The sequence below is a fragment of the Orcinus orca genome, chromosome 15 (assembly GCF_937001465.1).
Source record: "Orcinus orca chromosome 15, mOrcOrc1.1, whole genome shotgun sequence".
Lineage (NCBI taxonomy): Eukaryota > Metazoa > Chordata > Mammalia > Artiodactyla > Delphinidae > Orcinus > Orcinus orca.
In genome coordinates, this window is record NC_064573.1 from 70,099,445 (window position 1) to 70,112,420 (window position 12,976).

The 12,976-nt window shown below is 52.4% G+C and overlaps 1 protein-coding gene across 1 annotated transcript in view; it reads right to left on the reverse strand.

Annotated features, from left to right (window-relative positions):
- Positions 1 to 12,976, reverse strand: part of MYO18B (myosin XVIIIB) — a 235,423-nt gene that overhangs the window by 27,259 nt on the left and 195,188 nt on the right. The window contains exon 40 of the mRNA XM_049697804.1: positions 6,218 to 6,348. Within this exon, the coding sequence (XP_049553761.1) occupies positions 6,218 to 6,348 (131 nt within the window). The remainder of the gene's footprint in view (positions 1 to 6,217; positions 6,349 to 12,976) is intronic.

Below are 12,976 nucleotides of genomic sequence, written 5' to 3' on the forward strand. Positions count from 1 at the left end.
CCCTTTCAGAAGGGAGCAAATTCAAACACTGAGTCCACCCATGGGGAAACGTCCTCTCTCACTCCGATCAGAGGACGGCTGTACTTCAACCTAAGCTAGAATTTTCTATAGGAGTTTGCTTTGGTGTAAAAGAGGGGATTCTTCTTAAAGGAGTTTAAAACCCACTGACCCTTCCACCACAAGAAAGAGTCTCTGGACTTCAAGCTCCATGAGGCAGATCCACGTTTGCCTGTTCGCGACCATACCTCCTGCCCTAACATGGGAGGTTCTCATCGATGATGATGATGATGATGGTGATGATGATGATGATGTTGTTTATCTGTTGGGTGGGCAAGCAGAGGCCCAGGAAGGGCAGGTGACCTGTCCATGGTCCTGATCTCCTTGGCAGTGCAGCCAGCACTGGAACATATGTGGTGCCTGGTTTTCCCCTCATCTCCTGACACGTGGTCAGTGGTTCTTTCTCTTGCCTTGGTGCATGTGACTTTTCAAGAGGAAGTTGGGCCAGGCACTTGTGGACAGGGGGATTGCTGATGAGCAAGAGAAGTTACTAAATGTCTTCTGTTGTATTCCTTTCAGGGGAGTCTTCGCTAGACAACTCCAGCCTGAATGCAAACGTTGCCTGGGAAGTAACACATGAATGCACTGGTACCACATCACAGTGACAGACACAAGTTCACCAGAATGACAGGCCAGTTCCTTGGCAGAGAACAAAGGCCTTGACAACAGAAAGGGGAAAGATGGGGTACGTCTGACATGACAGCAGAGCTTAGTCACTGGAGGTGTGGGTGATGGGGTCAACCTGGAAATCAAATCCCGGCCCCATCACTTACTGTGTGAGCTGGGGCCAGTTTCTTGACCTCTCTAAGCTCCAGTTTCCTCTTCTGTAAACCGGGGGTGATAATGGTTACCAACCTCAGAGAGTTGCTGTGAGAACTATGTACGTGAGACAGGTAGGCTGCATGGCCTGGCACAAAGTAAGTCCTCAGGAAAGACTATTAGCACAATGATCACGATGCCCTGTAATGCCAGAGTGGATAAAGCAGTTTGGAGCCCTCGTTCCCCACGAACCCCACTAGCTGGGTATCCAGGCCTTCCAAGCTAGAAAGATGCTTAGAAAGACAGGTGTCCTCTGTGGCATCACTTAAATGTGCTGTTCTGCATGAGGGCCCTGTGATGTAGCTTGGATGTCTTAGAATAACGGAGAAGTGCTTTAAGCTCTTCCTTCTAAGCAAAATTAGGAGGTAAGAGAGTTGTGGGAAAAGAGACGTGGGGAGTCCCAGAGCCCGTCCTACTTCGTAGCAGGGACCGTTACAGTCTGACCAGAGCCTGGGCCCACTGATGAGTAAGTTAACTCAGAATTATGCCCTCAGTGGCAGCGGCAATCTTTGGTTAGACCCAGATCTTTCTACTTGTCCCACCGCAGCCTTGTTTTAGCCAAGTTAAAAGGATGTATGTTGGAAAATGTACAACTTACACTCAACACAGCAACAGAGGACTCCTTTCCAGGGCCTTCATCTCAGATGGGGCCAGCTGGCGTGGAGACACTCCTGGCTGACCCAGGAGTCAGGGGTCATCCACTGACCTCTCGACACTCCCCCTCCCAACCCAAACTCCCAGCCAAGGTGATGACAGGGCAGCTGCAGACCCTGGGCCAGGAGCAGATGGGGCTGTCAGCTGCCGCACCCCTCCCTCCACGAGTAATGAGCAGGCGCCAGGCCCGGGGGAACAGCGGAAAGCATTTCTCCATTAATCTAAGGAGGTTGACGCCACAGTCTAAGTTACTCCGCCAGGGCCCTGGTGTAGGCGGGTACGCGTTTAAATGCTGCCGCACTGGCCGCCTGGCTTTCTGAGCACGTAGCAACGTTTCCAGCCTGGAAGGCCCGTTACACTTGGATCTAATACCCAACATGGGGAAATGCGACTTTTCATAATTTGAACAAGTCTCCCAAAGAAATTCACCTCCAGCTGAAGCACCAATCGCTCTCTCTCCCAGGGTGGGTTTGAATCCTAATTGAGAGCTCAGTTTGGAGACAGACCTTGGCCCAATCCCTCAGGCTCCAATCCAACCCTCTTTCCCCAGGTGATGAGGCAATGAAGAGGGGAGTGCAGGGCTGAGCTGTCAGGATGGGCAGGAGCTTGGGCTGGCCCTGGGGCAGGAACTGGGGCTCTGCTCTGCACGCGGCTCTAGAACCCAGTGGCGCGCTGTATTTCTTTGCATTGTTGATAACCAATTTAGCTGTGCTGCGGCCAGACAGCGTGGTTTGCATGACACTAATCCTCTGAAATTGAGACTTGAGAAGTGCTGAGGCTTCTCTGTGGCCACTTTCCCCCAGTCTTCCCCCACTCCTATGCTATTACTGAAACCCACGCTCTGTGGAAGTTCCAAATCTAAGTTACAAGACAGCGAGTCAGGACCGAGGCCTACTGGGCATTAGGAGATGCTTCCCGAAGACCACCCTGGGCTCAGGGCTGGCTTCACAGGCTTCCAGCCCGTGCCCAGAGGGGCCTGTGCTTGGTGTGACGCTCTGCTGTGACTGCCTGGAATTCCGAACCGATTCTGAACAAGAAACCCCACGATCTCATTCCACGGTGGACCCACAGATGGTGCCCGTCAGTCCTGCCCGGGGTTCGGGGGCGCTTCACGGGGACACGGTGGGCTTCCATGGGCCACTTCGAAAGGGGAAGACAGGTGGGAGAGAGGGAAGGAGCAAGAGGAAGAGAGCCTTTCGTTCCCACTGATCTCACTCGGGCATACTGGTCAACCCTCACTTCCTAGAACATTCCTCATTTGCCCTGACTCACTTTTCTCCAGAGCTCCCGCGTCTGGCTCCTTCTTTTTTTTTTTTTTTTGCGGTACGCGGGCCTCTCACTGTGTGGCCTCTCCCGTTGCGGAGCACAGGCTCCGGACGCACAGGCTCAGAGGCCATGGCTCACGGGCCCAGCTGCTCCGCGGCATATGGGATCTTCCCGGACCGGGGCACGAACCCGTGTCCCCTGCATCGGCAGGCGGACTCTCAACCACTGCGCCACTAGGGAAGCCCTGGCTCCTTCTTTTAATCCAGGTTTCAGTTCAGTTCTTCCTCTCAGAGAGGCCATGTCTACCTCCCGTGTTATTCATCAGAGCTCTGCGTTCTCTGTCTTTGTAATTCCTACTGTATCCCAGCATTTTATTCGTCAGTCTGTCCACTGTATTCATGGGCGGGGACACACACACACACACACACACACGTGCGCGCGCGCGCGCGCGCGCACGCTCCCTCATCACAATGTGGGTTCCACGAAGGCAGAGACCATATCTGTGCTCTCCTCCCTCACTACTCCCTCAGGAATTTAACTTCCGCCTGACCTTGGGCAAGTTATTCAATCTCTCTGTATTGCTAAGATGGAGAAACATGATAACAAGAAGCGTGGAATAAGACAGACACTCGGCGCAGTGTCTGGTGCGGACCACGCAGAATCAATCACATGAATGAATGAATGGAACTGATGACCGCTGAGCCCCTGCCAGGTAAAAGGCACTAAACCTGGGTCAGATTCTTTCACTTACTTCTTATTATCAACCCGTCTTACAAATGAAGAGACTGAGGCTCAGAGAGGTTGAATAACCCACAGAAGGTCCTGCAGACATGAACCGCTGGATCCCTGACTGGAAATGAGGCTGGCTGAAATGCAGCACCTGCGCCCTCCTCAAGCTGCCTCCACTTCCAGTTGCAAGAACCCCATGCATCGCCTGGGCTCTTCCAGGTACAAGATGCATTTCTTCACACCTGGGGTTCTATGATCATTTCACCCCTCGCACAACCCTGAGACGCAGGTGAGGGCCCCTCCAGTGTCGGGAAGCATGAGTCAGGTACTGGGCGGATACTGGAGATTCGGACGAGGAAAAGGCACCAGACGTCCAGGCGAGATGAAGATGTAAAGCCCCAGAGACAAAAGATCATGAAAATGCAGACAGAAAGCTAGGGTTCAGATTGGATCCCTGGGGGCCCAGGGACTAGAGCTCAGAAAAGCTGGATGGGAACCAGGGGGTGAGCACGAGGCTTGTCACCTGGAGCAAAGACAGATAAAAATATCTCCTATTAGGAGGAGGGTGCAGGCAGGGTCCCTTTAAGGCCTGAGGGGACCCCCTGTAAACAGAGACCAGAGCGATGTCTGTAACCACCTGTGACCTCACTGCCAGGACCTCATGCGCCAGGTGAGAACCTGCTTCTTGTTCTTTGTCACACCTTCTGTCCAGCGTGTCCCTGCACCTCCAAGCCCGGACTCTCTGCCTCTTTCCAATCTTGTTATTTTTAGAATTTTTATTGTTTATTAGAAAAGCAATCTATTGCTATGCAAGTAAAAATGGTTTAAAAGTTTTGCTCATTCACACACACACAAAAGAACACAAAATACTAGTATATACAGCCATTAATTCCCATTATGATTAATGCAAAAGTCCTAGCATTTCTATTAACGGAGAGGCCAGCCAAGCATCGAGCGGGTAATACTGACGCCAGGGGTTTGTAATTACAGATGTTAGTTCTGTTATGACACTAATAAAACTGAAGGAGGGGAGGCGGAGGGGGTTCTTGAATGTGACCCTGAGCTGGAAGCAGCATCAGTATTAGCCGTTTCACCAGCAATTTGGCAGCTGTGGAAACTCGCAGGGCGTGGCAGAAATCCTTACAATGTTTGCGTGGGAGCCATTTTTGCACAAACTGAGGACGTTTGAGATAAAGCCCTTGATTTAGAGGCTAGAACATGGCAAGTCCACTGGGTCTCTGTCACACTGATGCTGAGAATGAACATCTTCATGGGAAAGTCGGAGGCTACACGCTGCTGAGCAGCTGTCACCAGCCCAGGGCTGCATCAAGGAGAGAATGTGCTCACGGCCTCCTATCGAGGTATAAAGTACATGACTTATACGAGCAAAATCTCCCAAAGAGGACGCTAGTACAGCTAGGGATGTGTGTGCATGCTCGTTGCAGAAATTTGAGAAAATCTACATAAGCCTGAAAAAAATAAAAATTTAGGTCACCAGTAATGCCTTCCCAATGTATTAGAACGTTGGTGTGTTTCCTTCCAGTCTTTTTTCTGGACTGGGCGTGGTCAGCTCTAACACAGATGCCAGGTTCTTCCCACGGGCTGGACCACAGCCCACACACAACTCTCTCTCCTCCCCTGCTGCCCTGCTCACCCACACCTCCCGCCAGTCGGCAGCTGGCCCTGCCCACACCCCAGTAAGAGGTGGCTGGCTGGTCCCGGGAGGAACCACACCTGACGGGTAACTCGGGGCATCCCGCCCCTGACTGTCTCATTGTCTGCACAAAGAAAACGCCTCTCCCTGTCGCCCAGGCTTTGCTGCAGAGGCTGACATGGAGGTGGACACGCCACAGCAAGATGGGCAGCTATGATTTCCAGAGACATAACGTGTCAAGGCTACAGAGGGAGCTCAGGGCGACAGGACGCCACGGGCCATCCGCAGGGTGACAGCCAGTGCTGTGTGCCCGCCAGGACACCTCCAACCGCTCCCAGCGGGGCAGCCCACTCGTGGCCTGTGCAGCCTGAGACTTGGCTGGAGTCGGCGGGAGGCGGCCTATCTGTCTTCTGAGGGAGGAGAGAAGCCCTGACGTTGAAGCTGAGGGCCAACGCTCTAATCTTGCACCCTTGACCAGCTGCTGCCTCTGTGAAATAACACTCATTATCCTGTGCAGACACAGCCCACACTCCTGCAGCACTTACATGCCCTGACGCTGGTCACCTAGTGACTCACTCCACCCTCACTCACAAGCTACGAGGCGGGGAGTGAGCGGAGTATACGGAACGTCCCCTCTGTAGGTCAACAGGGGTCAACTCTTGGCCATTTCATGTGGTTTGCCCGGTAGTGCTATGTCCACTTTACAGATGAGGGAATTAGGCCCAGGCTGGATGTGTGACCTGCCCGAGATCACACACTGGAGGACACTTTGCAGCCACTCCTCCAGACTGTCTCCCCAAAGGCTGGGCGAACCGGGCTCTAGGCGTTTGGCGGTAACACGGAGACGTCACCACCAGCGGGGAAGCATCCTGCCTCTGCTCGCCTGAGGCGGCCAGTTATTCCTCCCACGCCCTGGCGCGCCTGCGTCCCTAGACCCCCAGACCTGAGAGGGGCAGCACTGCCCACCGGAGGCTGCAGAGCTCCCCAGGGTGCAGCCCACCTGCCACGCCCAGCCCCAGCCGCCTCCTGGTAGCTTACCTCTCCGTGTCGCTGTCGCTGGATACCACCTCTTCCAAGGCTGCCTGCAGGTCGGCAATCCGCCGGATGGACGTCTCCAGGTCTGTCTGGAGGGTCTGTCTCACCGCGGCGAGCTCCTCCACGTACTTCTCCTGGAGACAGAGACCACAGCACACGCTGGCCTTGGGCGAGACCCCCACCCGCCTACGAGGGCTCTGGGGAGGAGCCTGGCGCTCACTAGGACCCTGCGACGTGGCGCGTGCCCACGAGGGGCTCTCTCTATGGACAGGCTCGTGGACCCTCAGATGCTCTGGATTTTACAGAGGAGGAAGTGGATGCCTGGGGGCTCCAGGGCACGGCCCCGCACAGAGCTCACTCACCCACACGGGGGGTGCCGGCCCCAAGTGGACACCCTGGATAGATGGGTCAATGGAGGAGTCAATGTATGTTTCCCAGGAGAGTTGCGGAGGCTGGTTCTGGAAGCGGAGTCTTTGTCCCAGGGATGGATGTGGAGTGGGAGATTGGGGGGAGGGCAGAACAAGAACGGGTCCCTCACAGCTCTGTCACCTAGACCCCCCCAACGTTCCATCCTCAAAGGCAGCAAAAGGCAAAGATGGAAACCCCAGTGGGGGTCCCCGCGGAGCTGGCCAGCACTGCTGGCGCTCACTGAGACCTTTCCACGCCCAGCACTGTGCTCAGCGTTTCACGCTCCTGGCCTCCCTCACTCCTCACAAGTCTGGCACGTGGCTCCTTATTACTGATCCCATTTCACAGATGAGGAAATGAGGCCTGGGGGGCCGCAAGCTTGAACTGGAACTCGAGCCGGAACCCAAGCTTGGTGCACCTGACTCTCCATGCTCATCCCGTTACTTTCTGCCCTGACTGGATTTTTGTCCAGACTCTCTGGAAAATCTCTGACTTTCATTTGTAACGTTATTCCCACACTCCTCCCCTTTAACACAATGACTGTCAACTGAGGGTGAGTTTGCCCTCCAGGGGACATCAGGCGACGTCCAGAGGCGTTTCTGGTTGTCACACTTGCGAGTCTGACGGCATCTAGCAGAGTAGAGGCCAAGGGCGCTGCCCAGCATCTTACAACGCACAAGGCAACCTCCACCATGAAGGATTACTTCACACAAATGTCAACAGTGTCCAGCCTGAGAAACCCTGGGTTAAACCCAGAAACCCACCTTCTGGGGATTAATCCCATGGGGTGTAAACTAAAACACAGAGCAAGGTTCTGTAACCAAGGATGCCTGGGGCTGTGCTACTGATGACACGAGAGGCTGAGAGCCGCCTTGTCACCCAGCAACTGGGACTGGTTACGGAAATCACAGCGCGTCACTTTGATGCTATTAGGCAGACGTCAACGTTAGAAATAAGGATGGTGGCGGTGTGGAACGCCTTCTGTGAAATACCATTAAGCAAGCAGAAGAGAACAGAGAATATCGTGGCCAAGTCTACGTGCGAATAGCACACATGCAGTTGGGAAAACACTTGGAGAGCTGAGAATATTTATGGATGGGAGCAAAGAGGGGTTACGGATAGGATTTTTCTTTTGAGCTGCTCTAATTATGTCAAGTTTCTTTTTTGACTGCTGTCTTTTAAGAAACATGTATATATAGGGCTTCCCTGGTGGCGCAGTGGTTGGGGGTCCGCCTGCCGATGCAGGGGATACGGGTTCGTAACCTGGTCCGGGAAGATCCCACATGCCGCGGAGCGGCTCGGCCCGTGAGCCATGGCCGCTGAGCCTGCGCGTCCGGAGCCTGTGCTCCGCAACGGGAGAGGCCACAACAGTGAGAGGCCCGCGTACCACAAAAAAACACACACACACACAAAAAAAAAAAAAAAAAAAGAAACATGTATATACCAACTGATGAGAGCGTGAAGGGGTGAAAACTAAGAATTGAGGGTCAATGTAAGTACAATTCCCAGCTCCCCATGCAACCCACTAGCTGTGGGACCGTGAACGGTTCACAGTCCCTCTCTGAGCCTGGGATTGTTTTTCCTTATTTTGTAGATGAGGAAATCGAGGCCACTGAAGTCACTCAAGGCTGCAAGGAGGGGAACCCCGGTCTGCCCCACTCCCAGGCCAGTGATCTTTCCGGGGCTCTGTTTGCCCGCCCCAGTGAAAGCCAGCGGGGACCAGGGCTGCTCCCCGTCACAGGGACACGCTCAGCTCTGCATACACAGCAGACCAGCTTGTCCATTCACGGTATTGTAAATCTGTGTCTTTACACTGATTTTGAGTCTTCTCCAATTTGAGAGAGAGAGAGCGAGCAAAGATCAAGAAAGCCAAAGACGCAAGCCCAGCTGACGAGGGAAGGGGCGGCGTGGAGAGGTGGGGGAGTGGTGCCCTGGGTTGAAACAACCAGCTGTGAAATCCCCATCTTGGTGCTGACAAGGTGAGAAACGGTCTGAGGCAGGGCCCCAGGCAGGAGGTCGGTGGACTGTCAGAGGAAATAACATACCGTGGGATGGCGAGGGGGGTGTTCGCCCAGGATGCGAGCTTGTCAGCTCATAAAGACACCTAGGAAAATGGCTGGGCACACGATCCCAGGAGATTACAGGAGCGTCGCCCGAGCGCTGCTTCTTGCTAGTGGGCCGGGATGACAGCGTCCCTGGGAGGCGAGGGGACGAGGCACCTGTGTACCTGTGAGACATGGAGATGCTACCCATGTCCATGTCTGGGCCATTCCAGGCACGTGGTGAACGTTTCTTTTAGAGATGAGGACACTCATCTCTCACCAGAACAGCAAAAAGACCCACCCAAGGTCATGCAGCTGGGAGACCACAAAACTAGGCAGCCAAGTCTTGGGTTCTCAGGTGAGGCCCTTAGGCCACACGAGCTGAGAGAGAAGAGCCCAGATGGCCCCTCCTGGTTGTGCCTGGGTGACCTTGGCCCACGGAGGGAGCAACGAGGTCTTACAGTCTCGATCCGCAAGAAGCCTCCCAGCGGACAGAGGACAGGGAAGGGAAGGATGCTGGGTCTCAGGGACAGGTGGCTCTGAGCCAGGACCAAGCAGGTGAGCAGAGGAAATAGGGACCTGAGATGCATCAGATCCATAATATCATGAAAGTGAAAGTAGGCTCTGGAGCCAGGATGCCTGGGTTCAAATCCCAGCTCTACCACTTACTGGCTGTGTGACTTTCAGCAAGTTATTCAACCTCTCTGACCCCCACGGGTAAAATGGGGGCAGCCGTAGTCCCCTTCCCAGGGCTGTTGTGAGGATCGAATGAGCTTGGCAGAGAGGAAAGGCTTGGCCAGTGGTGGCATCGCTACGTCTTAACGCGCAGAGAACGACGAGCAACTGTGTGGGTGTCCCCACGTCACCGGCGGGGGGGGGGGGGGGTTTGCCAAGGTCACGCAGAGAATAAGGAGGCTGGCATACAGGGCTCTGAAAGCTTTCTCACCATCTGCAGAGGAAAGACGGGGGTGGAAAGCAAGGGCAGCTTAGAGGATGAGTTAGCTAGACAGGGCGAGGACAGCTGAGAGCAAGAAAACCATCCACAGACAGGTGAGGCCTGTGCTGCCGGGGACCTGCCGCTACTGCCTCCCTCCGCTGTGCCCCTTGCCCTCCGCGCCCCACCCCCATCTGCCTGGGGTCACGCCTCAGGCTCAGCAGGAACCTCCCAGGGAGACGGATTTGGGAAATTCAGAGTCTGTGTAATCAGCAAACCTTTCCTGTTTCAACTTGAAAACCAACTAGTCTGCTGATTGCCGAGACCAAGTCGTTAGGCGAAATGGATGCGGTGCCCACACTAGTCTCCTGGGGGCAGACAAAACAAGGCCCAAGCCAGAGACGGCTCGAGAGACATGGAGGGGAGGGTGGTGCACCAGGAGAAGGGGGCACAGGGGAGGCCCCTTCTGGGGCCTTCTTCCACCTCCATGAGCAGCAGCGCTCAGGATCGGGTCAGGACTGCTATGCAAATGGGATTGTGTTTTGAGGCCAAGTACGAGCTCGGTCTTCTCTGTTTTACTCTCTCTTTGCGGGCTTGAAGCAGGAAGAAGTTGTGGGGGGGAAATTAGGGAACAAAAGTATTTAGACAGTAAGATGTGTACAATAGAAACCTACTAATAACATACCATATGTCCATATTACTCCACAGCTACCATGTAGTGATATACATTGTAATAGACACACAACATGCTAACGTAGATTATTATATATTCATTATATATATACACACACACACTGTCATACCATTCATTCAATAAGCATCTACTGAGCATGAACTGTGTACCAGCAGCACTGATCTAGGCACAGGCTGTGCAGATAAAATCCTAACTTCCATGAGCATCATTCTTTCAGGGCCCTGATCTTTCTGTATTGCTGCCATCTAGAACAGAGCAGGCACTCAATATGTCTTGGGATTGAGTGAATGGCGTTACCGCATGGCTATAAGAGCTGAATGAAGGAGGGACACACATACTACACACCACGCACACAGAGATCAACACAAGACTACGACGTATGTGTACGCGCCAGCCTCCCCTGCATCACATGAGAGAGTCATCAACCCTTGTTAAACTCCCAAGCTGCTCCCCCTGGAACGTGCTGTGTGGAGTTGCCCGTGTTGGGAGCAGTTTGTACGATAATCAGTGGCTGCAATTAAAATCATCTCCTCTTGTAAGTTCCATTAGAGGCTAGTATTTAAAACTGTTGTCTGGGATCTCTGCCCCGGGCACCTCAATCTTCAGAGGACCCTCTCCTGCCTGCAGATGCACGGGACTCTCCTATGTCACCTTCTGCGGCTCTGGAGGTTGCCTCTCTAAACTTTGGAGGTGTCCCGCAAGGCCTCCCAAAGTTAATTTCACCTAATTTATATTATAGATCAGACTATCTCAAAACATCCTCAAAACCTGATGAAAATTCACCTTGTTATTCTTTTCTGATGTGCTAATGACAAATAGAAACTTCATGTTACAGAGCCTGGTGTTAAGAAAAAATTATACGCACCTGCATATGCTGTGTAACTGTGTATAAATGTACGTTTATATAAAGTATACACGTAGTATATAGAAATGTAAATGTATAAATGTAAATACATAAATATGTACACGTGTGAATGTGTGTTCTCATGTGTATTTACAGATTCACACACAAATATTCCCAGTCTGACACAGCACATACTTAATAAGTATTTGTGAATAGTTCATAAATGAACGTATTTATTTCTATTTCTCACGTGGGCAGGCGTGCTACTAAATGTTTGAAAAAAAACCTTATCTCACGCAATCTTTATAAAAACCCTCAGAATCACATACAATATAAACACATAAAAAGTAACGTGAGAACATTGCAACAAACTCGTTGCAGAGCTATTATCTCTGTGCAGTGAGATATCAGGTGATTCGCCCCCCCTTATACTTCTCCCGATATTCTGCAAAGAATATGATTTACTTTTATTATCAGAAAATTAGAAATACAGGACTTCATTTCTCTCTGCACTGCAATCACCAATCCCCTGGTCCACCTGCTCAGTGCCTCGCATGGCAGCCTCATCATCCCCATTCTACAGATGAGCAGGCTGAGCCTCAGGAAGGTTAAGTCACTTGCCCAGGGACACGCACCCAAGACATGACAGGCTAGAGTGGACCCAGGTCTCCTGACCCCAGCCCACAGCTATTTTCCCCTTTGCCTCTATTTGCTCCTGCTTCATCCAAGGATGACCGTGTCTCCAGAGCTGGGGGGAGTCTTCCCAGAAAGCAAGGTTATGAGGAACTGCCATTGTTTCATTCAAATTGTCCAAGGGTCACTTGCCTGGGAGAAAGGAGGCTATGGGGGAAAGTAAAGGCCCCGTGCATTGTGTCCTGGCAAGAGCTCCAAGGCCATATTGGCATGGAGTGAGCATGAGCAGGAAGCGTTCAGTCCCATTTTGGGAAAGAGTTGGGGCACCCCTTAGAAAACCCCAAGTGGCACATCAGATTCTCTTATTTAAGACTGAAAAAGAGCCCAACCTCCAGCTGTAAGGGGACTAAGGAGAAGGTAGTTGTCACTAGACAATGTCCTTTCTTCATAATCATCCTGCAAAGTGTTTTATTTTAATGATGTGGTGACAGACACAGAGAGACTCATCAAAGATCCCAAAGTCACCCAGCTAGACAGTGACACGTAGGTTCAAGCTCAGGCCTGCCTGTTTCCAAAGGGTCAGGAAACACCTCATGACTCCTCCTGTCCTTTCTTTGCCTGTGGCAGGCATGCCTAATCGATCACTGCACAGACCCAGGCAATGTGGGGCCTGAGTCCTTTCTCTGAACCACCAAGCTAAGTGCTTCACCCCAGTACTGCCCCGTGCTCCATCCACCAGCATCAACTGGAACTCCCAACTCTGCCACACTTCAAATGATCTCAATCCTCCTGGAAATGCCTCCTGAATCCGCAGAGAAGACACTTATATAAGTTGGTTGCAGGTGTGGGGGGGCTGGTATTTCTGGTATTTCTCCTTGAATATTGATGAGTGCGCTATGAAACCAAGGGAAGCTGAAGCCCAACCACACTTAGGGAGGGACCCTGGCTGGTAGGGAGGGACCCTGGCTGGTGGGGAGGGGGAGATGCAAACTACCAACAACATGGGAGCAGCAGGAAAAGCTCTGGCTTTAGGATGAGATGAACCCTGAGGCACTATGTGAATTTTGAAGAATTACTGACCCCTCCTTACTTTCAGTTCCTCATCTGTTAAAATAACAGTGTTATTCTGCAACAAACGGTATTGCAAGGAACAAGTGAAATAATGCAAAACTGCGTATATCTGGTATACCTAATACTGTGGCACGTA